The 22,103-nt window shown below is 43.9% G+C and overlaps 12 protein-coding genes across 12 annotated transcripts; 6 read left to right on the top strand and 6 right to left on the bottom strand.

Annotated features, from left to right (window-relative positions):
• Positions 1–373: 373 nt before the first annotated feature.
• On the top strand, positions 374–973 carry I203_101748 (uncharacterized protein; the record flags this gene model as incomplete). Its single annotated transcript, XM_019150563.1, has 2 exons — positions 374–480; positions 577–973. 2 exons carry the CDS (start codon positions 374–376, stop codon positions 971–973), a joined length of 504 nt encoding a protein of 167 aa, XP_019000156.1.
• Positions 974–2,167: 1,194 nt separating this feature from the next.
• Positions 2,168–3,294, top strand: I203_101747 (uncharacterized protein; the record flags this gene model as incomplete). The annotated part of the gene is made up of 4 exons (XM_019150562.1): positions 2,168–2,196; positions 2,286–2,354; positions 2,432–2,539; positions 2,664–3,294. The coding sequence occupies 4 exons, from the start codon at positions 2,168–2,170 to the stop codon at positions 3,292–3,294; spliced, it is 837 nt and encodes a 278-aa protein (XP_019000155.1).
• A 589-nt stretch (positions 3,295–3,883) lies between these two features.
• Positions 3,884–4,365, bottom strand: I203_101746 (uncharacterized protein; the record flags this gene model as incomplete). Its single annotated transcript, XM_019150561.1, has 2 exons — positions 3,884–4,002; positions 4,188–4,365. 2 exons carry the CDS (start codon positions 4,363–4,365, stop codon positions 3,884–3,886), a joined length of 297 nt encoding a protein of 98 aa, XP_019000154.1.
• Positions 4,366–5,382: 1,017 nt separating this feature from the next.
• Positions 5,383–6,968, bottom strand: I203_101745 (uncharacterized protein; the record flags this gene model as incomplete). The annotated part of the gene is made up of 6 exons (XM_065516945.1): positions 5,383–5,620; positions 5,754–5,895; positions 5,958–6,124; positions 6,207–6,466; positions 6,596–6,732; positions 6,848–6,968. The coding sequence occupies 6 exons, from the start codon at positions 6,966–6,968 to the stop codon at positions 5,383–5,385; spliced, it is 1,065 nt and encodes a 354-aa protein (XP_065373763.1).
• A 361-nt stretch (positions 6,969–7,329) lies between these two features.
• Positions 7,330–7,824, top strand: I203_101744 (uncharacterized protein; the record flags this gene model as incomplete). Its single annotated transcript, XM_019150559.1, has 1 exon — positions 7,330–7,824. One exon carries the CDS (start codon positions 7,330–7,332, stop codon positions 7,822–7,824), a length of 495 nt encoding a protein of 164 aa, XP_019000152.1.
• Positions 7,825–8,423: 599 nt separating this feature from the next.
• Positions 8,424–9,996, bottom strand: I203_101743 (uncharacterized protein; the record flags this gene model as incomplete). The annotated part of the gene is made up of 6 exons (XM_019150558.1): positions 8,424–8,546; positions 8,616–8,710; positions 8,834–9,005; positions 9,110–9,230; positions 9,367–9,566; positions 9,766–9,996. 6 exons carry the CDS (start codon positions 9,994–9,996, stop codon positions 8,424–8,426), a joined length of 942 nt encoding a protein of 313 aa, XP_019000151.1.
• An 872-nt stretch (positions 9,997–10,868) lies between these two features.
• Positions 10,869–11,724, top strand: I203_101742 (uncharacterized protein; the record flags this gene model as incomplete). The annotated part of the gene is made up of 3 exons (XM_019150557.1): positions 10,869–10,968; positions 11,066–11,384; positions 11,550–11,724. The coding sequence occupies 3 exons, from the start codon at positions 10,869–10,871 to the stop codon at positions 11,722–11,724; spliced, it is 594 nt and encodes a 197-aa protein (XP_019000150.1).
• Positions 11,725–12,168: 444 nt separating this feature from the next.
• Positions 12,169–14,512, bottom strand: I203_101741 (uncharacterized protein; the record flags this gene model as incomplete). The annotated part of the gene is made up of 10 exons (XM_019150556.1): positions 12,169–12,218; positions 12,289–12,904; positions 12,972–13,059; positions 13,115–13,234; positions 13,303–13,454; positions 13,527–13,605; positions 13,680–13,879; positions 13,956–14,055; positions 14,166–14,340; positions 14,419–14,512. 10 exons carry the CDS (start codon positions 14,510–14,512, stop codon positions 12,169–12,171), a joined length of 1,674 nt encoding a protein of 557 aa, XP_019000149.1.
• A 1,322-nt stretch (positions 14,513–15,834) lies between these two features.
• I203_101740 (uncharacterized protein) lies at positions 15,835–17,049 on the top strand (the record flags this gene model as incomplete). The annotated part of the gene is made up of 7 exons (XM_019150555.1): positions 15,835–15,877; positions 15,945–15,971; positions 16,051–16,345; positions 16,425–16,522; positions 16,604–16,677; positions 16,785–16,916; positions 16,990–17,049. 7 exons carry the CDS (start codon positions 15,835–15,837, stop codon positions 17,047–17,049), a joined length of 729 nt encoding a protein of 242 aa, XP_019000148.1.
• A 305-nt stretch (positions 17,050–17,354) lies between these two features.
• Positions 17,355–18,140, bottom strand: I203_101739 (uncharacterized protein; the record flags this gene model as incomplete). The annotated part of the gene is made up of 3 exons (XM_065516944.1): positions 17,355–17,854; positions 17,974–18,017; positions 18,100–18,140. 3 exons carry the CDS (start codon positions 18,138–18,140, stop codon positions 17,355–17,357), a joined length of 585 nt encoding a protein of 194 aa, XP_065373762.1.
• An 897-nt stretch (positions 18,141–19,037) lies between these two features.
• On the bottom strand, positions 19,038–19,978 carry I203_101738 (uncharacterized protein; the record flags this gene model as incomplete). Its single annotated transcript, XM_019150553.1, has 3 exons — positions 19,038–19,711; positions 19,801–19,856; positions 19,926–19,978. The coding sequence occupies 3 exons, from the start codon at positions 19,976–19,978 to the stop codon at positions 19,038–19,040; spliced, it is 783 nt and encodes a 260-aa protein (XP_019000146.1).
• Positions 19,979–21,124: 1,146 nt separating this feature from the next.
• On the top strand, positions 21,125–21,693 carry I203_101737 (uncharacterized protein; the record flags this gene model as incomplete). Its single annotated transcript, XM_019150552.1, has 2 exons — positions 21,125–21,434; positions 21,632–21,693. The coding sequence occupies 2 exons, from the start codon at positions 21,125–21,127 to the stop codon at positions 21,691–21,693; spliced, it is 372 nt and encodes a 123-aa protein (XP_019000145.1).
• Between the last annotated feature and the right edge of the window lie 410 nt (positions 21,694–22,103).

Genomic DNA, 22,103 nt, shown 5'->3' with positions numbered 1-22,103 from the left:
TCAGATGGTGATGGGTGATCGGTAAATCGGTTAAAACCTTTCACATAGATAGTCCATATAGATAAGCATAAAAATATGGGTATAAATGTAATGCATGTCTTCGAATCTTATTTCGTCCTCCCTCACTCTATACTTATCATCCATTATCACCTTGCACCAAGTTTCATCTCTGATAGAAGCTCACAGTGGCAAAATACAGTAATCAGTAATCATACCCAACAACCTTTTTGGTGAGTCAAAGAACGGAATTTCCGATCCCTCCACTCGCTCAGAATGTCGGGATACGCTGAAATACTGAACATTTTTATCCTCATGTATTTTATAGACAGCCAGCTTGATGCCAAACCATATACCCCACGTGCCGAGACTTATCATGTTCACCCAAAATCTCGGATGGACATTGTTCATCTTTGGTATGATCGCTTGTGGTAGATCATTAGTAGTGGCTATGAGAGGGTGCAATGTCTCCAACAACGGATGGTGAGTCTTTCTAGCTAGATATCCGACGCTTGAAAAGCATTCATCCTCACCTTGAACTAACGCTAATACCATATCTGATTGGGCGATGGATGGTAGTGGTTCATCACAAGACCCTCTACGAATCCCTCGTTTCATCCCTCGTCTATTCCTTCTATCTTATCTCTCATTCACGATATCGTATATTTTACAAAGTATCGACCTAAAGCTTGGCCCGAACGTACAAATGGGAGAGAAGATGATAGTTTGGTTCATCACCTTGGGTCTTATGGGTTTACCGATATACAGCGCCCAAGTCCGGATGATATTCAAACATTCTTTTGGCAATGGTAGTTGTAGTAGCTCTTTGAAGATGTACGAGTGCGAGTGTTATGGGGATAATGAAGATGAGGGAGAAAGAAATTTGGAAGGTGGAGTTATCAAAGAGGAGATGAGAAGAGATTTGAGATGGTTGACTGTTGGTCACTCCGATAGGAGCAGGAAGGTCAGAGAATAATGGTCTTTGAACTGTATACATTCCTTTATTATTATACAATTGTATACTGAAGCTGAGCATGTACGATCTCACTGGGTTACGATGTTGAGGGAGAGATTTATTCCGCTTGTATATGATATATCGACAGGTTACTTGAGATGATTTGAGTGTGACCCGATAATTCAAGCGTGCTCAAAGGAATGTGGGTACGGTACAGTATGTGAAAGACACACAGGTACAGATGGATCAAAAGGAAGTTTACAATCACGAGACTGATCTGGACCAAAGAGTGACGATACAACCTTCTTTAATCATCTTTCTATCTCCTACGACTCAAAAATCAAATCACATCAACACATATCGAGCCACTGTGAGTGGTATAGATCCCTATAGCACAGGGAAAACATTTGCCTCGTATCTCAGGTGCTCGAAAACAAGCAAGAAATGACTCCGGCGAAACCCTCTTTCCTTCCTATCAGCTTAGAACAATCTGAATCACACAAAATCAGCTTTACTTCAAAGTAATATACAATGCCTATCCCGAAAAGTCTGATTCCAAGGTAAAATTAGCTATCCCTCTCTTTGAAATTTCCCACCTACAGTGTTGTTCATCATCATATCAGCCGAGTCTCATTCTCTTTTTGAATCGCATGAACGTACCCAGCTCAAGATGGGCTGAGCTGACGAGATACCACCCTATCACTTTTCAGACCAGAAATCAACCTTGAAACTCTCATCCACATCCTCGGCTGGGCATCGATGGGACTAGCTGTGGTAATCTGTATCAAGGGTTTTCTAGCTGTTGTGAGGAGTTATAACTAGAAGAGTACTGTAGTATTGTGGGACCGAAAGTCCATGGATAGTATGAGTGGCAGTTTTTAAGGTTAGTCTTACTGTGGGGATCGAATGGAGATGAGATGGAATGACATGAAATGGTTGTTCGTTGGAGTATACGTACTCCTACACTATGCATTCAACTGTTTACATTGTTAATCGGAAACAAAGTTCACCCCATCCCGTGGATATATGCATGTAGATGTAGTAGGAACGGTGGCAAACTTCATTTTCAATCTTCATCTTTCTCTTTCTCCTTCTTCATCATCACACGTCCTCTTAATTTGAATATACGATATATCAAATAGTGTATATATTGTATATACGAACTCATCCATAATGTGTACAGAGAATACGGAGCTGCTAAGCAGAAAGGACAGCATGATTGAATCGAATTATACTATGATCAGGTGAGTACACCCACACACATGGACATGCGCAGAATGATCCGCGCCGTCTCTAACTCTGTGTGTTCATTATGAGCTGATGTGATATCCAGCAATTGTCATTGTCCCTCATCCGCAGCCATCCTCAATTATCTTTTGATATCTCTTGGGGATTATTTCAGGTTAGTACGATATTATGTCTACCTTGAATAAGGAAAATCGCTGATCCCTTGAGCCGCTCTGGGTCCTGAATATATAGCGAGAAACTCGTCTTGATCGCTTGTGCACAGATAGCATCTCTCCTTTGGATCTGTTGGATATACAAAGTGAAACTCAACCAATACACATGGAGATGGAGACATCAAAGGTACGTCCTCATCTGTATAACTCAACAAGGTTCTTCCCCCAACAGAACTCAGTTCATCCCTTCCTCAACACTGCCTGTTCCCCCACTTTCATTCCTGGCTGACCTCAATTCCCGTTCCTCTCAGATATCGGACTCTCGTCGACCTGACCGACATCCTATTCTACATCGTTGCTATAACCGTAGCCATCCTCCAATTCCGACTGATCTATATCCTATATCAGTACGACAACACACGATATATTCCTATACAGCTCGTCTCTCTTGGGGTGTTGCGATATACCCTAAATCAGTCCAGCAGACATCTAGAGGATATTTACCTACATAATCTTATAGGAGAGACTTTCACAATTGATCCTAATCGACACCAACAGCGACAGAGAGTTGGATCCGATTCTACTACAGGTTCAGGTTCGTCAACCTCGTTAAGGTCAATTGTCGAATCGACTTCCACCTCAATCTCATGTTCTCCTAATGATTCGGCTTCAACCTCACCTTCATCCTCTATCAGTGAGCTTCCCAAATCAGTGGAAGAAGAGTACGATAACTCCAGACCTCCTTCTCAAAACATGGCTAGACTCCGAGAAATCGCCAAGAGGGAGAACAACTCTTTGTGGTGGGTGATATTTAGGGAAGAAAGGGACTGGGTAAGGATGAGGATGAATAATAATCAAAGTATATTCTTCCCTCAACGAGAACGAGCACGAGAAAGAGCAGCCAGAGGTCAAGAGCGAGATCGAGATTCAAGGAATAAATAGAATAAGACAAGCTCGTTTGGGTTATCAGATGGATAATGGGTGATGAATTTTGGTATTGACATTGATATAATATATAGGTTTACTCTCTCTTTTTCTTTCTTGGTGATTGGTATATATACTTGTTTTGATATAACGATCCGTACCTTGTGATTTCCATAGCTTATACCCAGGACTATTATAAAAAGAAATGAACATAAAAGGTATCTTGTTGTTTTCTGAATGTATTCGTATTTGATTCAATGCTATGAAGTCGGTGTAGTTGTTCTGACTGTTGCGAGCTAATGTGATCATGATTGATTCCCAATAAACAATACATGGTATACTACAGTACATGGTACATATATATAATTAACAGAATGACAATGTCAGATAGTCACGCTCGGCATGATCTTCTACTAAGTCCTACAGGTTCAATGTACAGATAAATCAGAATTGTTGTAATCCCTAGTAGATCTCACACCCCAAATTATAATTATAGCCCAAACTTATCGTAAACTACCGCACGGTTCAGATCCCTTATCCTCTTTTCTCACATTCATCCTTCATGGTCAACGCAGGAAGGCTCAAGTGCAGGCTTCGTTGCTTTTACTCAATGCCCTATAGCTTCATAACTATCTCTCCAATTGTTATCAGCACCAATCGCAAAAGCACTAAAAAATCTGGGTAAGTCAGGTTTGATATCATCAATACTGAGCTTTTCCCTTAGAGCTAAAAGAACACAAAGAACGTCAGGTCCGTCAGCTGTTGTACAGTATCTTTATCGTGACCAACCGCTCAGACTTCATTTGGATGATTGAAAGTTTGATTCTCGGTAGAAAGCCTGATTTGATGTTCCCCCAGTACCCTTAGTGGAGTACTGTATCGTGAAAAGAAGATGTAATCGTGATACTCACTCGAAAGATTGTTACCATGTTGATTCTGACTACTCTCCTCATTGTCCGTTCTCGTCATCGGCTGCACTCCCGTGATAGAAGAAGTAGACAAGATAGCAGGAGCAGATTCACTCCTTCCTATCGAACTTAGGTGGAAAGCCTGAGTATGAAGGTGAGTTATATCTTGTAAATTGCTCATACTATATAAGAGATAGACCGATTGCGATGACTCAGTTGGGATAACTTTAGTTGGGCTAGAAGTACCTTCTGTCTTCTTATTCTAGTCAGCGTATATATATATGTACAAACATGTATATCAGTATATGTCAGTATAGCTGATTCAAGGCAAAAGTATACCCCGCCTATCCTTTCACCTTGTTGAACATCCTTTCAAGTCATGATGATCTCACCGACAAGGCCCATCCGTTCTCTCCAGGAGATGATTGGGAGATCAGGGATGGGACGAACGTGCATGTCATCCTAGTTGAGGAAACTCACATGTTTCATAATGTTTAGAAGAGTTTGGAAGCGAACTCTTGTTCGGACATACTTCAGGTGAGAATGTTCTAACTCTTTTCACAAGATTAAGGTCAAGATGTTTTCGTGATCGTGCTAATGCTCCGTGTCGGAATAAAGTGGTCGTCACAACCAATGAGCCACAACATGTCCGATTGGAGCGGCCCAGAGCTGGATCTTTCAGAATCAGAAGATACCAAGAAGAACAAGTCGAGATGAGCTGAGACTGAGCCTGAGTAAAGCGGTTTATTCTCGGATGATTGTACGCAAGATTATAATCTATGCATGTTTGAAAACGTTCGATACGGCATGTATTCTACAGAGGCCAAAGGCACTTGATATACTGCATTCTCCTGATTCAGCGGTTCTCAGCATTATGACCGGAGAGGAAGTTTACTTTTGATGTATCTCTACATAATTCTACATAATTCTACATAATCGTCCATACTTATTTCGCGTTGGGTTAAGCTAGTACTCGGTAATGATACGTGTTGGGCCATAGGGCATCGTCCAGTATCGTTGGTCCATGTCATGAAGGAGAATTGCTTCGTTATCTTTCTCTTGCTTTCGGTCTTGGTTCATGTCACTTGATATACTGCCATACCACTTGAGCAGGACTGCACCTCTCAGATATTCCTCGTCCATTTTTTTTGATTATACCGTACGCGCACCCTATACCCACAACCCCTACGCACGACGATTATCTATACCCCCATTCACCCCTATCCTCCTCCTCCTCCCCATCCTCACTCCCGCTCCACTCATCACTATAATCCTCATCCCCACCACCTCTGAAACCCTGCATGTCCTCATCGGCATCTTCATCTTCCGGATAATCATTCCGATAATAATCCTCGTCATTGGAATCTTCGTCAGCTTCGTCCTCTGGTTCGGATCCTGATATAGATGAAGGAGGAGAGACATCTTCGAATCCCAGTCTACAAAGTGTTATATACCATCAGCTTGTAATTCTATAATGAAATGAGAGAAGAGGAGATTGGATCATAAATGGAATAGGTCATTAAGGAATACAGATCGATGACATTTTATGAGACGAAAGTGTAAACTCACAATTGGCCTATACTAACTCCATCACCCACACCCAAGCCTAGCGGTACAGAAGTATTATCCCTATAATACAGATCATAAACCCATTCATCTTCTTGAAAAGGTGTGGAAAATGAAGGTTCAGGCTTCTTCGAAGCTTCTTCCACTAGTTCGTTTACGTGTCACATTAATTTCTGCTGTTAGGATAGAGTGAATAAAACCACTGACACTTCAGATACTCTTCCAACATGGGTAAGAAATTAGCCATCTCCTTTTCTTCCTCCGCATTTGCCGGTCTCAAATTTCTAGACTGTCCACCATCCGAGGTAGACGAGGGAGGTACAGCTTGAGCGTCGACGAATACTAAAGGGGAATCACGACCTCTACCCTCCGTTCTAGTCATATAACCCTGAGTCAGCTAGAAACCCTAATCGTCCAATAGTCAATTTGGTATGAGAGGGGTAATAGATAGCTCACTCAGCTATGGTCATTATTCGAGGAGGTAACATCGCTCTTGTCCTTGGACTTATCGGCGGGATGACTCGGTACTGATTTTGATTTTGATTCTGACTCTGACTCTGAGACGTAACTGTAGGAAGAGAAGGTGAGGAGATGGAGGTGGGTTGCATTGTGGAAGTGGGGTCGGAGGCATGTTGAGCATCGAGTGGTGATTTGGGAAGAGAGATGGGTGAATCAGGTTGAGAAGATGAAGATGAGATTAGGCCCTGTATCCTTGTCTATCGTCACAAGTCAATCACCATCATCAGCACAAATTCCGCAACCTCTTCTTCCAGCTTTGAGATAAGATATGAATCGTCTTCACCGATATCTCAACGATAAACATCGATTTCGTCGCTTTGACTCACCTTCAATACCTCTCCTTCCTCACCTGCTCCTAGCCAAGTATCCGGTACGGTCTCAGCCAGTCTGAAAACACCCCTTGGTCGGCCAGATACATCCCTACGTCGTTTCGCCCTTATACGAGGTTCGATATCTTGGATGACTAGGTGAGCGAAAGATAGGTGTTAGCAGGTTGAATGACTAGGTTTCATCGAAGATAAAAAGGGTCATGAATGAATCTGTTGGAAACGATACACTATGAGAGGGAGAAGAATCACCCAGAGACGACAAGGGAGCTTCCGTAGCTTTCCTCTTGATCCTCAATACGGTATACGAAGGATTGGAATTGGAATTGGAATTGGACGGTCCACTTTCACTGGCAGGTTGAGGGTACTCCATCTTTGACTTCTGCTGTTTTTGTACACTCGTATCTGGTGTGTATGTATAGCTGGATGTCTATGCGTTGCTGTACTCCGAGGAGAACATAGCAATGATGATTTTGTGATGTGAATGATATTACTTGATTGATGAAGTAGGAAAAGTAGAAGAAGGACCAGTGAATATCATCGAGTGGTCGAGTTTCGTTGGAATCTCGATGGTTCCGTAATTTCGGGTTCACTCCTCTTTCTTTCTGCCTTTCCATATCTTATCTCTCAAAGATTTCATTATCACAAATCACAACTCTACTCACCTCAACAGCCCAGCTACCACGGACAGAGCACGACAACATACTCACGTCGAAACAGTGCTGCACAGCATCATGTCACCACTATCATCCCAATCCAAACTACTCATCCTTCGTACCGTCTTCCAACACCAACGCCCATCCACCTCTTTTCCAGTGAATCGTTCATTCTCCACCTCTCGCTCTTACTCCACATCTCAGTCCACAACAACCTCAACACGCATATCTCGCGAGACTTTGCATCGTCTCCACCGCCTATCAGCTCTTAACCCTCCTCCACCCGATTCAAGCGAAGAAGGAGAGCTAATCGATGAATTATCAGAATTGATCTCACTAATGGACGAAGTCAAGCAAATGGAGTTACCTCATTCGCTGGAAGAGAGGGCGGATCTGTTGAATCAGGGTGTGTTTGGGGAAGTAACAATATCGCAGGAAAGTTTAGATCGATTGGATAAGATACGACAGCTGGGAAATGGACAAGTGGAGGATAAAGCTAGAGAAAGGTCTGGGAAACAGTTATTGGACTGGTCGACTAATAGGTTAGGGGATTATTATGCTTCCAAGAAATAAGAGGAAAGATTAGATGTGACTGAGGAATATTGTCGCAAAGGATTGAAAGTAGGATAAAAACTTTAGAAATCCATTCGAGAAGTGGTACCGGCAAGACCAAGAGCCTCATCATGTATCTCTGCATCAAAAACACGGATACGACCTCCGTTCTGCATGGAGGGAATCCAGTTGCTTCGATTCATGCAGAAATATGAGAGAACGCACTTGATTAGAACCAATGAAGAGGTCGCTTGCCGTACTGCGAATGAGCGTCTAGGTTATCCTGTAAGCTATTCATAAGCTGAATGTATGTTTTATATATAATTCGTCTATCGTGGATATGGGTTTCTAGCTTCTATGACTATTCTAGTCAATATATAACCCCCCGCAATGCAGTATGCGGGGGCCAGTGTGGTTCAAGATCATTTTGATGTGATCGTATAGCTATGTATAACTCAAGTGGAAAAACTCAAGTGGAAGAAATACCTTTCCTTCTTGTATTCTTGTACTTTTCGATTAAATCCTGACCAGATCTGATCGACACACTGTCGATCTCCTTCTTTCCTTCATTGCCCTTCCCGTCCTCCCATCTTGACATGATTGTGATATCCTAATCGATCCTAATCGAAAGCAATCGCTCCAGCATCTTGCATCCCCTTGAATAGACCATGTTCCACCCCTAGTGGATATGTATATGTCTTCTGAGCAAGTATGGAAGGACCTTCAGACGGGGAGAGTTGCAGCTGCATATCCCAAGATCCGTCAGCTCAATGCGCTATTCGTGGGTATTGAGCAGAGCAGAAGATACTTACCAAAGTTACCAGATCATCCAACATGTGCGCTTGTCCCACCGCCATTCCATTGGTAGGTTCAGCATCTATATGGACCACATGCACATGGAAGTGATCTGATACGTGAATATTTCAATCAGCAAATAATATGAGAAAGCCTATTCAAACAAGATTTAGACGATCATATTGAAATATCGAACGAGAAGAGCGGACATAAAGATTGACATATCACAACTCACAATAAGAAGGTTGATAATGAACGAACAGTCTCAATTTGTTCGAACCCACTCCATACTTCTCTTTGACAGTTTGGAATACAGCTTGTTTGATATCGTTGAGTAAAGGGATATGTGAAGATTTGAGATCTCGGAGTGATCTGATAGATCGGGTCTGAACGAGAACGGTGAGGTACTAGCGGTACAGTTCTGTCAGTTCACATTGCCTTTTTTTTAGTATGACCGAGGTCAAGGAACTCTCAATCTCAGAGAGGTATTCCGGGATGTCAAGTGACTCACCAAAGCATTCATCGACGTTTGATCCCATTTGAGGTCAGGTAAAATTACGAATCCATCTTCACCTTGTTTTCGATATAGGATACGGTCCGCTTCTTTCTTTCCATCGAGGATGGCGTAAACCCTAAGATAGAGGTAGAGCGAGATGGTCAGCTTGGAGTTTGACAGAACCAACCATCGAAGCGGATGGAGGTAAAGTGCAGACATAGCAGGGTTGTGTTATAATCGGGAAGGATTGACAGTCCAATGAATGAACTCACCATCCCAATCGACTCTCATCGAACCCATTGATATACTGCAACACAACTTTCTCATATATCTCCGGAGTCTCATGCACCATATACCTCTCTTGCTCTGAATACTTCTTGATGTGAGTTTCGGTCGCTGGGCATATGATCTTTATCTGAAGATCAGGTAATCGATCTGGTGTGGGACGAATCCAGGCGTGAGTTGAGAAGTACTATCAGTAGTGACAATTCAGTTAGTTCAGCTAGTCCATCACGAGCATCATATTTAAGCTTGCATTGCGGTCTTCGTCAGAGGAGTTTATCGTTTGATCAAGATACACAGATAAGATAGCATGAGACAAACCCTTGAGTCCGATTGTGATGACATAGCACGATCCAGTGAATTGTTACAGAGACGAATCAGTAACTCACCGGCTGATTCTCCAGGAATACATTCAGCCTCTCCAAGCCCCTCAAACTCTCTCCTACTTTATTAGATTCCAATACGGTCTTCTGAAGATGTACGATCGCAGGTAGATCATGCAATGTGCCCAGGACGTAGATGGATCCGGTCGAGGTGGATTCCGACAAGACACGCGTCGGGGTGAAAGTGGAGAGGGTCGAGGTGGATATTTCGAGGGGATCGAGAGAGGGGGAGGTCATTGTGGGTATACTACTTCTAGAGAGGTCGGGATATAGTGAGGAAGTGAGTGAGTCAGAAAGAAGAGTGTTATTTACAATGTATCCCTCGTATATTCGGGTTACTACGAGTACTCTTTACTCGTGACTGTCAGTCAATCCGAGGTTAATCCGAGATTAGACAAAGCTGCAACACTAACACTGGATCTCTACGAGTACGAGTACTGCTTAGATGACCTCCTCTTTGTCTCCAAAAGATATCTCAGCTACATCGATACTTGCATGACCATTTTCGGTCTCCAGCCTCCACAGTACCTACACCTTGGACCAGATCATCGGTATCGGTATCAGCTTTGACCCCCATCTCTTCTCTGCGGTGTTCTGACTGACCATCCTCCCAGAAATCATGGCACTGCTTTTCGCCTCCTATCTCTTACATCCGTTCGTTTCCGCTCGATTGTGAAAGTCGTCGTTCAAGCTACCGCTCTTACAGAACCGCATCGCACCAAATCACCAAAAGCAAGGCACAGCATGGTATGATGAGCATGGACATCTTGTATGCTTGTCAAACATGACTACCATGAATCTTGAACGACCGATCACCGCTTTGTCACCACTGGATTATATAACCTTTTAACGCTCTAAGGATACTTGCGAGGGTCTGTGCTGATGCGATATGAACGTATCGCCATCTAACCGAAATAACAACTGATCTTACACTACTGAAATGACAAATAGAAATTTCAAAGAGGTATAAAGGCCATCAGTCTTACCTCACCTCTTTTCTACTCTTCTCATCTCTACCACAGCAACCACAATTACTTCACTCACACTGAGCAAGACATTCTCATAACACTCTTATATTTTTTATAATCGCCTACAGTACAACCATTAACATGAGAACCATCAACTTCATCACCTTGTTCCCAATCTTCGCTACTCTCCTCTCTGTGAATGCTAGTGTCGTCCCCACACCCCGTCCAGCCAAGAGACAAGGTGGGTCGGGTTCAATTTTCACCTGTTCATGTCCTTCCCTCTTTATACATACTATTTCACGAACCAATGCACCCAAACTGACCAAGTTCTGTCATAGGTGACCTAATAGGCGGACTGATCGATTCGGGCATAGCAGGCGCCACCGACCTATTCGGCGATGCCACCTCAGGCCTAGACGGTATAATCAACGACGTGACTTCCGCCGCAGGACAAGGAGTGACCGATGCTACATCCCTATTTGGCGTGGTGACCAGTAAAGTTGCAGAGGAATTCACAGAACATACATCTATATTTGGCGAAATTACTTCAAAGCTCGATTCGGCGGTCGATCAAATTCCTGTTACTAAAATTGAGAGTTGGGCTAGCAGTGTTACGGCTGAGGTTGGAAGTAAGGTTAATAGTGCGGTTGGTGCTAGGTAAGTGGAAGTACCATAAGTTCTTTATTGTTCCAGAATATCATTATCATAAATCCCTATGATCATTTGAGCCAATCATACCGTCTTATTCAATTGAAGATATACTGTGCTCTGTGTAGTGTACTGTACTCAATAGCTGACTAGGATAAATCTTATATTACCCAGTGTAACCGGTTCAACTCATACACCCACATCCACACCCTCCCCCTCAGCTGCCGCCTCAATCTCTCAAGCACCCCTCAATAACAATAACAGTGATAGCGCAGGATACATCGCTGGAGTGAACGATAAACTCATCGTGCTAGTCTTCGGAGCGGTCATAGCTGCTGTGGCTTTCTAAACTGCGATCGACTCATTGTCCTATTTCTGGTATATACCTTCTCTTCTATAACATGCCTTTTTCAATCCCAAAACAGTCTCCTAATTCACTTAGATATCGCATACTGTGCATTATACCAATCATAGAATATACCGTAATTCATGAACGTCTCATATCAAGCATAATGCATCGTTTATCACATGTAAACAGAAAAATTCATGACTTGACAGCAGATGCATACTACTGGACCCTCGTATTGATTCTCACCATATTTACAAATCTTTTGACTACTGTCGTGTCCTCTTTCCAACACCGCCAAAATAAGAAGACGACAGGAATGAGTTATTGAAAAGCGTCCTTATGAACAACTAAGAAGGACGTGAATTAGAAATGGCAAAGAAAAAAAAAGGATCATCCACTGATCTGGTTCAAAGGTCAAGCGAGAATAATCGTTTTGATTGCAGACTAAGGCCACCATTGAGCATCGTTCATCTCCTTGATCAACGCTTGGTCATCTATTGGTTCATCCACCGATCAGCTATCTATCGCCAGCTACGAGTCCTAGCTGAGATGTAGTGAACTCACCTAAACCCCTTAATTTCTCATTTGTATCCACCCCTTCCTCTTGAGCCTTCCTCACAACCCCAGCAGCAACTCTCGCAGACACTTCTCTAATTCTATCTAATCTAGGATACAGTAACCCAGCCTTCTTCTCTTCTTCATTCAAAGCTTCCGAAAGTGCGATCGCAGAGGCAGTAATCATAGCTTCCGTGACTCTCTTCGCACCAGCTTGTAATGCTCCGAAGCCAATACCAGGGAAGACCAAAAAGTTATTTCCTTGTCCTGGTTCTCTCAACAACCCATCTCGCTCGATGGGGGCATATGGAGATCCAGAGGCAAAAACGACTTTACCGCCTGTCCAATTCAACGCATCGGCGAACGATAATTCACATTTCGAGGTGGGGTTGGATAAAGGGAATATTATAGGAGCTTCGTTGAGGTCGGCCATTCGTCTTACGACATCCTCACCGAATGCACCGAAGGTAGTTGATAGACCGACGAGAGCAGTGGGTTTGACGTATTCTACCACATCGGCCAAAGAGGGGTATTCCTTGCCTTCGGTGTCGTTTCGGATAAAGTATTTCTTGTGGGAAGCGAGTTTACCGGCTACGACGTCGGGTCGGGTGGAAGTGATCAATCCCTACGACGGTACAGGCTTAGGATGAGCCTCTGCTAAGAGTGAGACAGTGTATGATCATCTCGCCCACCTTGGTATCGATCAACCAGAATCTCTCTCTAGCTTCGTCCTCGGTCAGACCCTGCATCTTGAAGAAGTTCATCATTTCTTTGGCGACGCTGATCGAGATACAACCATGTCAGCTATATCCCCTAACCTGAAATTTTAGCTCACCCAACAGCAGCACTTCCACCACCTAGGAAAACCACTCTGTGATCTTTCAAAGCCTTTCCAGAAGCGGCTGAAGCTTGTTTGGCAGCAGCCATGAACCCACCAAGGATGACTGAACCGGTACTGCATCCGTCTGATGTTAGCTGGCGATATTATCTCATCTCATAGCGAGGATAGGGACAACCGCTCACCCTTCAATATCATCGTTGAACATTCTATATTGGTTCCTGTACTTGTCCAAGAATGCAAAGGCAGCTTCTGAGTAGAAATCTTCATGCTGGATCACAGCGTTTGGGAAAGCTGATGAAGCCGCAGCCATAAATCGGTCCATGAACTCGGTAGCCTATGTATAAAATGCTCAACGATCAGCTATCACTACACCCAAAGTTCATTCATGGCCGCTGAATTGAGGTACCTCTTCAAGGGAAGCTCTTGGTCTTCTTAAACCGATATATAAAGGATCATTCCTTATAGATTCGGTGTTGGTTCCCATACTACAATCCAATTCACCAATCATCAGTTTTATATCTTCTTTACATGATATGGTATGCAATTCAATTTGACTCACTCAAGAACGACGGGTAAACATCCGTGGGGGTTAACACCACCTCCAGCAACGTAAAGGTTTAACTTCCCGACTGAGATACCCATACCTCCTATCCCCAAGTCACCCAGACCGAGAATCCTAGATCCATCAGTGACCACCAGGATTTGGGGTGTGGTAGAGAGCTTGGCGGCGTATTCAGCGAGGATTTCGGGCATTCGGTCCTAAGCACAAGGTCGAGTGGGTGTGGTGTCAGCTCGAGATAGCTCGAATACATCCTTCGGGTATAGCAAAGCTCACCTTGTCGTCTATGGAGAGGTAAAGACCCTCTGGACCTTGGTAGATATGAGAATACTTTTGACATGCTTCGCCTACTGTTGGGGTGTATACGATTGGTGCACTAGCATACCGACACTCAGATCAGTATGTCGTGTTCCAAAGAAGATCATAGACAAGACAGGTATACAGGGGCTGTAAATGATGAAGGATGAGTGAAGAAATTGCACTTACAGACCAGTCAAATCATCTCTAATAGCTGAAAAGTACAACGAGGGATCTTCTCTTCTGATCTTAGACAGATGAACATGTTTGAGTAAATCGGTGGGAAGGTTCTGTAAATGAGCTTTGAGTCTTAAGAGGTTCTGTTCGGGAGAGATCAGTGGGTGTGGAGAAGATGATCGTAAGACTGCAAATGGTAATCAGATATATTAGCCTTTATTTATGTTTAGCTATGGGTTGTGGAAGAAGGCAGAGGAGAGCTCACTTGACTTGGCGTCGTTCTCGTTAGGTGTAAGAGGTGGTGTGAGTGTACCGTTGGTAGCGAGAGATGATAATGCTTTGGTAATGTAGGTAGTCATGTTGTGGTGCTCGAGTTCAGGTCGTGAATTGCAAGAGTGAGAGTAATTACGTCTATATATAAGTTGATGGGGAGATAAGGAGGATGAAAGGATTGTACTACTATTACGAGTACGAGTAGTTTTTGGGGATGATATCGAAGATGATATAGAAGAGCGGGGGATGAAAGTGTTATCTAAAGATAGGGATGTGTATAAATGTATTGTACTTTTACTAGATGAAGAAGATAAGGATTTGGAAAGTGTATGAGAAGAGGGAGAGAAAGAGGAGCTCATACTTCTTCTTACGAGCTATATATAGGAGAGACAAAGACAAAAGAGGGAGAGAGGGAACTCGGAATGATGTCAAAAACAGCGAATAAGATTGAGAGTAAAGGTGATCGTGACTGTGATTGTGATTTCGAACTTTTCTCAAAATTCGAAATTAATGTCTAGATACGAGATATGAGAATATGATGTGGGGCAAAAAGGCGTCACACGACAGTCAAGTGCAGAGATAGACTTTGGGGTAAGATCTTAAAGTTTAGATCATCGGATTGACCGGGGAAATCGTACAAGAAGGAGGATGGGAAGGTCGTTGTTCACTCAAACAGAACAGAACGATCTGCACACTCCAGGTCACGAGGATCGTACTCTGCAGTGATCAACGCACTGATCGGCTCTGCCTTTGAAATCCACTCGTACACACCCCCAATGAAAAGTTGATCTCGACTCAAAACATCTCATTCCTCTACCCCACAATATTATTCTGTGAGAAGCTCAAGCTAGCTCAAGCTCATCGTCGCATTTGACCGACCGAGTCGAGATTGATTTTGCTTGTGATGATTTTCGAATCTCGAGATTAGATTCGAAAATAACATCAAACGTTGTTCCTGACCATTTCCGACTTTTTCCGAGAAATAAACGACCCAGCACCGGAACTGCCGGGAAAGGTCGCATGGAGCTCCAAGCTGAAAATGCGGAGTGGACTGATCAAGAGGAGGAGGATGTACATCTCATTGAAGTCTCGATATCAGAATACGTGAGCACAACGGTCAGCATCCGGGTGCTACTGAGCGAAAAGGTGTTCAAAATCGTGTGAGATTCTGATATTGGATTTACAGTTTCAAATCTGCTGGAAAGCTTATCTCAGGGTCCCAGCACTCGATCACTATCCACAGCCGATCTAACGGTCTGGATCACGTGACTTGAAGGAGCAATCGGACCACGTGGCATATACTTGACGTCAACGCCACGAAGTGAGGGGAAGAAGCTAAGAAGCATTAATGTTGATGGCAATTCTGATGACTGTTGACTTGCACCGTATCCTGATCGAGACAGACAAGATGACTACTACCACCGCTCAGCAGCCAGGACTGAGCTACAAAGGTAAGCAGACTTCTTGATGCGCATCAAAAAGCGGTCATATCTCATCTTCTCCCGTCTCGTCATGTAGAAATAGCAGATGCGATAATATCATTTTGTGAGTAAAGTGACCTCTTTCCCATTAAACCAAGCATAGAGCCGATGAATGTCCCTATTGCGTCATTCGTATGATGAAGTGGAAATTTCTCTTCATACAATTCTCTATCTCCGTTCCGTCTACCCCCCATCGACATTCTCGCGTAGACGAGCCCACCAAGTACCGGTCTATCAATCTCGACACCCTCAAGTCAGATCGTACATTACCAATGTCATTTCCTCCCTGGCTCCAGAGATACATAGTGGGAAATTAAGACGAATGACGGTAGTGATCAAAGGGGTAGAAGATGGATTACCCAGGGAGAGGATGATCTTTGATCTGGGGTATCTGGCGGAATTGGATAAGCTTAGAGAAGGAAGGGGTAGTGAAGTTGGGTATGTCGATTTTCTTCCATTTATTTGTATAATATATGTCACCGGGCACTGAAAAGTTGGTTTGTTGACACTTCCTCAGGTTGATAGGCGCACCTAATGCAGAAGAACTGGGACTGATTCTACGTGGTTTCTTGATAAAGCTCAATGCGTTAGATGGACAGTTGTTAGATAACCAAGGTGAGTTGAAAAGTCGCGATCAATTCGGCTGTCTGATATCTCGTATTCACCAGCTGAAATTTCTGCATCTGATTCTTGTAGGGGAAACGACTTTTGCTGTGATAATCGAGACGAACGATTCCCTTGAACCTTCCTCAAACAACAATGAAGATGGGGTACGTCTATCATATTGCTATAGTCCCACCATTCAGCTACGAGATCAGACATTTCCTCATTCGCTCTTTACAACTATTGGATCTGACCTAATGATTTCTCATCGTAGTCTGTTCCACCATGGATACCCGCCTTGGCAAACGATACCTTGCATCCACCATCTTCACAAGATCTAGATGGCTGTACGGAAAAGCACGAACCATTATTGAACGTAAAAGCAGTTGAGACAGGTGTGATAGATGTGAGCTGACTGCATTTCACATTAGGATCTCTCCAAGTGTCAATAAAAGCTAATTCGTTTCTAATTGATATAGATTCGGTTGATGGTACAAGAATGTGTGGCTAAAACAGGTGTCGAAAGGTTAGATCCGTGATCTAATTGTGGTTGATCGAAATAGTAGATGATAGGTCATGCAGGTATACTATTGTACGCGTTCTTGTTGTATCCCATAGCTCAGTTACATACAATGCACATGTACGATTATCAAAATTGCACCGTCCGATGACAATTGCAAGTAACAATTGTGATGAACCGTCGACTAAATTATTCATATCCATATCTTTACAAAATCGACTTGATGATGTTCTATACTTCTCACAATCCATTTCTTGTTCCTATCCTTTCACTTGTTCTTACATGTCTACATATCGAGTAAATACAATATTGTTATAATTCAATCTAATATCTTCCACCTGGTCCACCTGGTCCTCCGGGTCCACCCCCACCAAAACCACCTCCGGGTCCCCCTTGTCCTGGTCCACCTCCGAACCCACCTGGACCACCTCCGAACCCACCTTGTCCACCTGGACCACCACCATGATGACCTCCATGACCACCTGGTCCACCTCCAAAGCCACCTTGTCCTCCTGGACCACCACCCGGTCCACCTCCGAAACCACCTTGTCCACCAGGTCCACCACCGCCATATCCACCAGGTCCACCACCACCACCGAAACCGCCTTGTCCACCCGGTCCACCCGGTCCACCAAAGCCTCCTGGTCCACCACCACCACCACCGTACCCTTGACCTTGGCCTTGACCTGGACCCCCAAAGCCTGGTCCACCACCACCACCTTGATAACCTCCTGGTCCTCCTTGTCCATTGAAGCCTCCTTGACCACCGTACCCTCCACCTGGACCGCCTGGACCACCCTGTGGACCTCCATTATGATTTTTGCCTAGAACTATACATATCAGTATATTAAAATCAATATGTGTTTGCATCAAGGGGACAAAGAATATAGAACATAGAACATAGAACATGGAAAGATGCGGATGGAGGGAAATAAAGACATACCATGTCCTAGGATCTTCTCACCGAGAGATGGTTTATGAGGTGGTCTATACAAGTATGACACGGTAAATCAACGTCAACATCAACTTCCTCGAATTTCTTTTCAGTCATTTGTAAACTTAGACTCACTCTGGACCACCTTGTCCATGATGATGTCCGAGTAATCCCATCTTTGATATTACTTATGTCTTTATTTATTTAGGTACTTGTGTATGGTGTTAAATGCTTTATTGTGTGTTTGTATGTTTCGCAAAAGATCTATCGATGTACGAGATATGGTGCAATCTTCATTCACTTATATATATATGTGAGCATCCTGCAAGCTGACATGACTTTGTAATGGGAGTAACGAGTACTGGAGTCGCTGTATGTAAATCATCATCATGACGCAATTCTGGCAAAACTCGCAGTCGACATGACTGAGATGGGCACAGTACCTAAAGAAACTTATAAGTCCGCAGTAGCTTGTTGCCGGAAATCATTTGACATGCATTCATCATCATGTATGATGAGTTACTCGAGAATGGAGAATGGCAGTAAGCAGTGCAGAGACAGAAAGTGGAGATATTGGACTGTACTGGAAATCATGCATCGCTACTGTACTGTACATACATGAAAGACACATCACAGTACAATGTTGCACTCGCAGCTCGCATGATACTTGCAAACGATGAAGCTCATTTCGCAGCATTGGTTGTTGATTATTGGTCATGACTGCATCCCTCAGGGTGGTTGTGCTGCGCAACAGCGATCAGATAGATATACAGCGAGATCTCTTAATTACCCGACTGACTGTTGATCGCTGATTATGGAATATTCGTACTGCAAGACACAAGGCTGTATTTGCATCTGTGAAAATGAGCAAAGCGGAGGTGCTTGACATGGGTCGTAGGGGCATGCTCTATCTCATACATTCCTTCATACGTTCGTGCATTGATCGTTCCTATACATTTGAGTCGAAATGTCTATATAGCTACATAGAGTACTTGTCCCAACTCCCCTATACGATACAATCACCTTCTTTCTTCTCTTGGTCTTATCACATTGATATTTGATGTATCTACAATCTAATATCTCCTATCACTTCCGCCAAAAGGAGGTTGAACGTTGTCTCCACCTACACCCGTACCGGCACCAGTATGATGTCCACCACCGATACCTTGTCCACCACCGATACCTTGTCCAGCACCATATCCTGTTCCAGCATGTCCACCAGTACCTGAACCATATTCGACTCCACCTACACCATGTTCATGATGACCTGGTCCGCCGGCGTTGCTACCCAAGGGTAATCCGGAATTATGACCTGCTGGTCCACCTCCAATACCTTCATGAGTTCTAGAAGTGGACCCTCCACCTAATCCAGAATGTTGACCTTGTTGGAACTGTTGCTGTTGTTGTTGAGGATGTCCACCGAATCCAGGTTCACCTTGTCCAGGAGGGAAGGGCGATTGGCTCCCTACACCACCACCGTGGTGGTGAGCACCGGTGTGTGCACCAGCACCAGAGTGAGACTGAGAGTTGGAGTTAAAGCCTTCATGTCTACTTGGGTCATGTTCATGTTGACCGTGATTACCATGTGCGGAAGGGTTGATTGAATGTTCACCAGCTAAACCACCTGGATTTTCACCCCTGTGTAAAGTCTCGTTATAACCTTGAGCACCTCCTGGTGGACCGGCATATCCATGTTTCTTAGCTTCTCCTTCGGCTACTTTACCGGGGTTGTGGGTTGCTTTTCCGACTACGAGTGATTCGAGAAAATGTCAGCTGCAACTCAAACGTAGAGGTCGAAATGTTTGAAAGTAAGATGTATATCTAAAATGTACTTACCAAGTTCCTCTATACCACCTCCAATCTTTTGTCCGATAGAAGGTTTGGCGGCGGTCCTAAACACATCGTCCGTGAAGTCAGCTAAACAGCCAAGAACAAAGTAATGAAAATGAAGTGCGACTTACTCGTCGTATTGACCGTGTCCGTGCGCTTGTCCTTGATTGTGTGAGCTTGCCATTATGAATTGTTGGTGGTTGTTTGTAACTTGTAATTGTTTATTGTCTATTCGTCTTTGGATTGGATTGAAAGCGAGTTCTCCATTCCTTCCAGACCTGTCAAGCTTATATAGCTTTCACTGCTCATACTGTTCCAAACATTAAATCCTGCCAAGCTGAAGATATGGTACATATGAGTCATATAACGTCAGATGAGATAATGATCATCATGACGTGACCAGGAGTCATTCATAGGAACGAGGGGTGTCAGTAGCGAAGAATGCGTCAGGTGAGCCGCAGTAGTTGATCAGATTTAGTGCCAGTTGTCAATTCCAGAACAATCGGTATAAGCGGTGTTGATGCTCATGCTCCACGTTTCACCGTGTTAGTGGTTCCTTTCTCTCAGTCAAAGCGAAGGATGAAGAACAAAGAAGGGAGTGAGCGGGGCCGGAGATGGATTGTGGAGGAGGGGTCGCTTGGGTGGTTACGTGGTATGACGACATCTTCAGGGTTGCATGACTCGCTCGAGCCGAGGTGTGAAACCACGTTAGTTATGTATGTACAGATGGCCTCTGGTTACAGTTGTTACGGTTGATGCATACATGATCAGCAGCATCACCAGAAGAAGATCAGGGGTGCCAACCATACGTATACGTCCAGAAGATCTTGCTAGCCTGCCTGGCTTGATAGCAGAACCATGGCTTGTGCAGGAAAAAGCGACAAAATCAACAGGATCTTGATCCCTTTGTGCCCTCTTGTCTTGATATGACTACAAAGAAAGGAGTCGATCATCATCAAGCTTGGTACTCATATAGCCACCTGATGGAACTTTCTATTGAACGACATGGTTGGAGCAGTAGTACTGGCCAGGAATCCTTCGGTACTCCTTTGTTCTCGCTTAATTATACTGCCTTTTGACTTGTCGGCGAGATGATCAGTACTCATTCTCCACACTATGAGATATACTGCTAATACATATCCATCAACCATGTTTATTCCATCGTCACTAATAACAACTATACTGATCTCAAGCTTCTTACTGATCTACAGTGTCGTTTACAGCCACATAGCAGAGTACGTCCCCTGCTTCATGTTCGAGAATTTATCCTTACTGGCACTGACATTCACTCATCAAAACCCGTCGTCTTCCATTTTAGTCTTAACGCACAATGGCCTTCGCCCTCCATCCTCTTTTATCAACATACCCCGGCGCCTCCTTCTTCCCAAACGGCAACCTCAATGGACCCCACCTCGCCGTCCAATCAGGAGGTCCCTCCTCAGGATACTGGGGTCAAGTTCCATGGAATTTACCTGAATTTCCAGAATGGGGTTTACCACCAGCTATCATCGCCGCTCAGGAAGGACGGGGTACAGGTGTATATGGATATACGTTGGAGGGGGGTGGACAGGGGATGAGGTTTGATTATGGCTGGCCGAAATATGGACCTATGCCTTTAAGACCAGAGCTGGGTGGATTCGGTGAGTGGACTTGGATCCTTCGTCGATCTTATTTGTTGAGTGCTCTCGACATCTACTTGAAGGATACACTTGGAAGAGGAAGTATATTATTACTTCAGTAGCAAAGTTTGGCTGAAGATAAGCACTATGAGGAGAGGGTATGACCTAGTGGCATAGATTTAGATTGCTGATTGCATATTTTGATTCCCCTGGTATAGTCGGGAAAACCAATCCATTCGGTCGAAGTTTCCCACACGGGTTCTACAAGACTACGTACTAGTGATTATATCGCGTCGGAGCGGAAAGAAGAAGTAAACGGCCAATACAAGCTTTTCAGCAGTGATTATAGCTTCTGTGAGATGTATGAATTCGTACAAGGGCTCGGCGAATATCACTGCTCAGCGCACCTGGCATGACACGACCTGGACTCAGAGTTGCACAACCTATCTTCATTCCGTTGTGACTCCGCTAAGTTGCCCACCTCTGCATACACATCAGATGAAATTTCTAGCAAATCACAGAATATGAAATATGATACTGATTCTAGTCCACATGATACGGTACTCTAACCTAATCGTGACTTCTTCCAAGATCTAGATCGTCCGATAATTTCAGTCAACTCATCATCCTTCTTAAACGTCACACTCTTTTTTTTCTTAGTTCTATTTCTGGGATTATCCTCCTGATTCA

The sequence above is a fragment of the Kwoniella mangroviensis genome, assembly GCF_000507465.2.
Source record: "Kwoniella mangroviensis CBS 8507 chromosome 1 map unlocalized Ctg01, whole genome shotgun sequence".
Lineage (NCBI taxonomy): Eukaryota > Fungi > Basidiomycota > Tremellomycetes > Tremellales > Cryptococcaceae > Kwoniella > Kwoniella mangrovensis.
The sequence above is the reverse complement of the archived record's forward strand: the minus strand, read 5'-3'. Positions and strand labels throughout refer to the sequence as shown.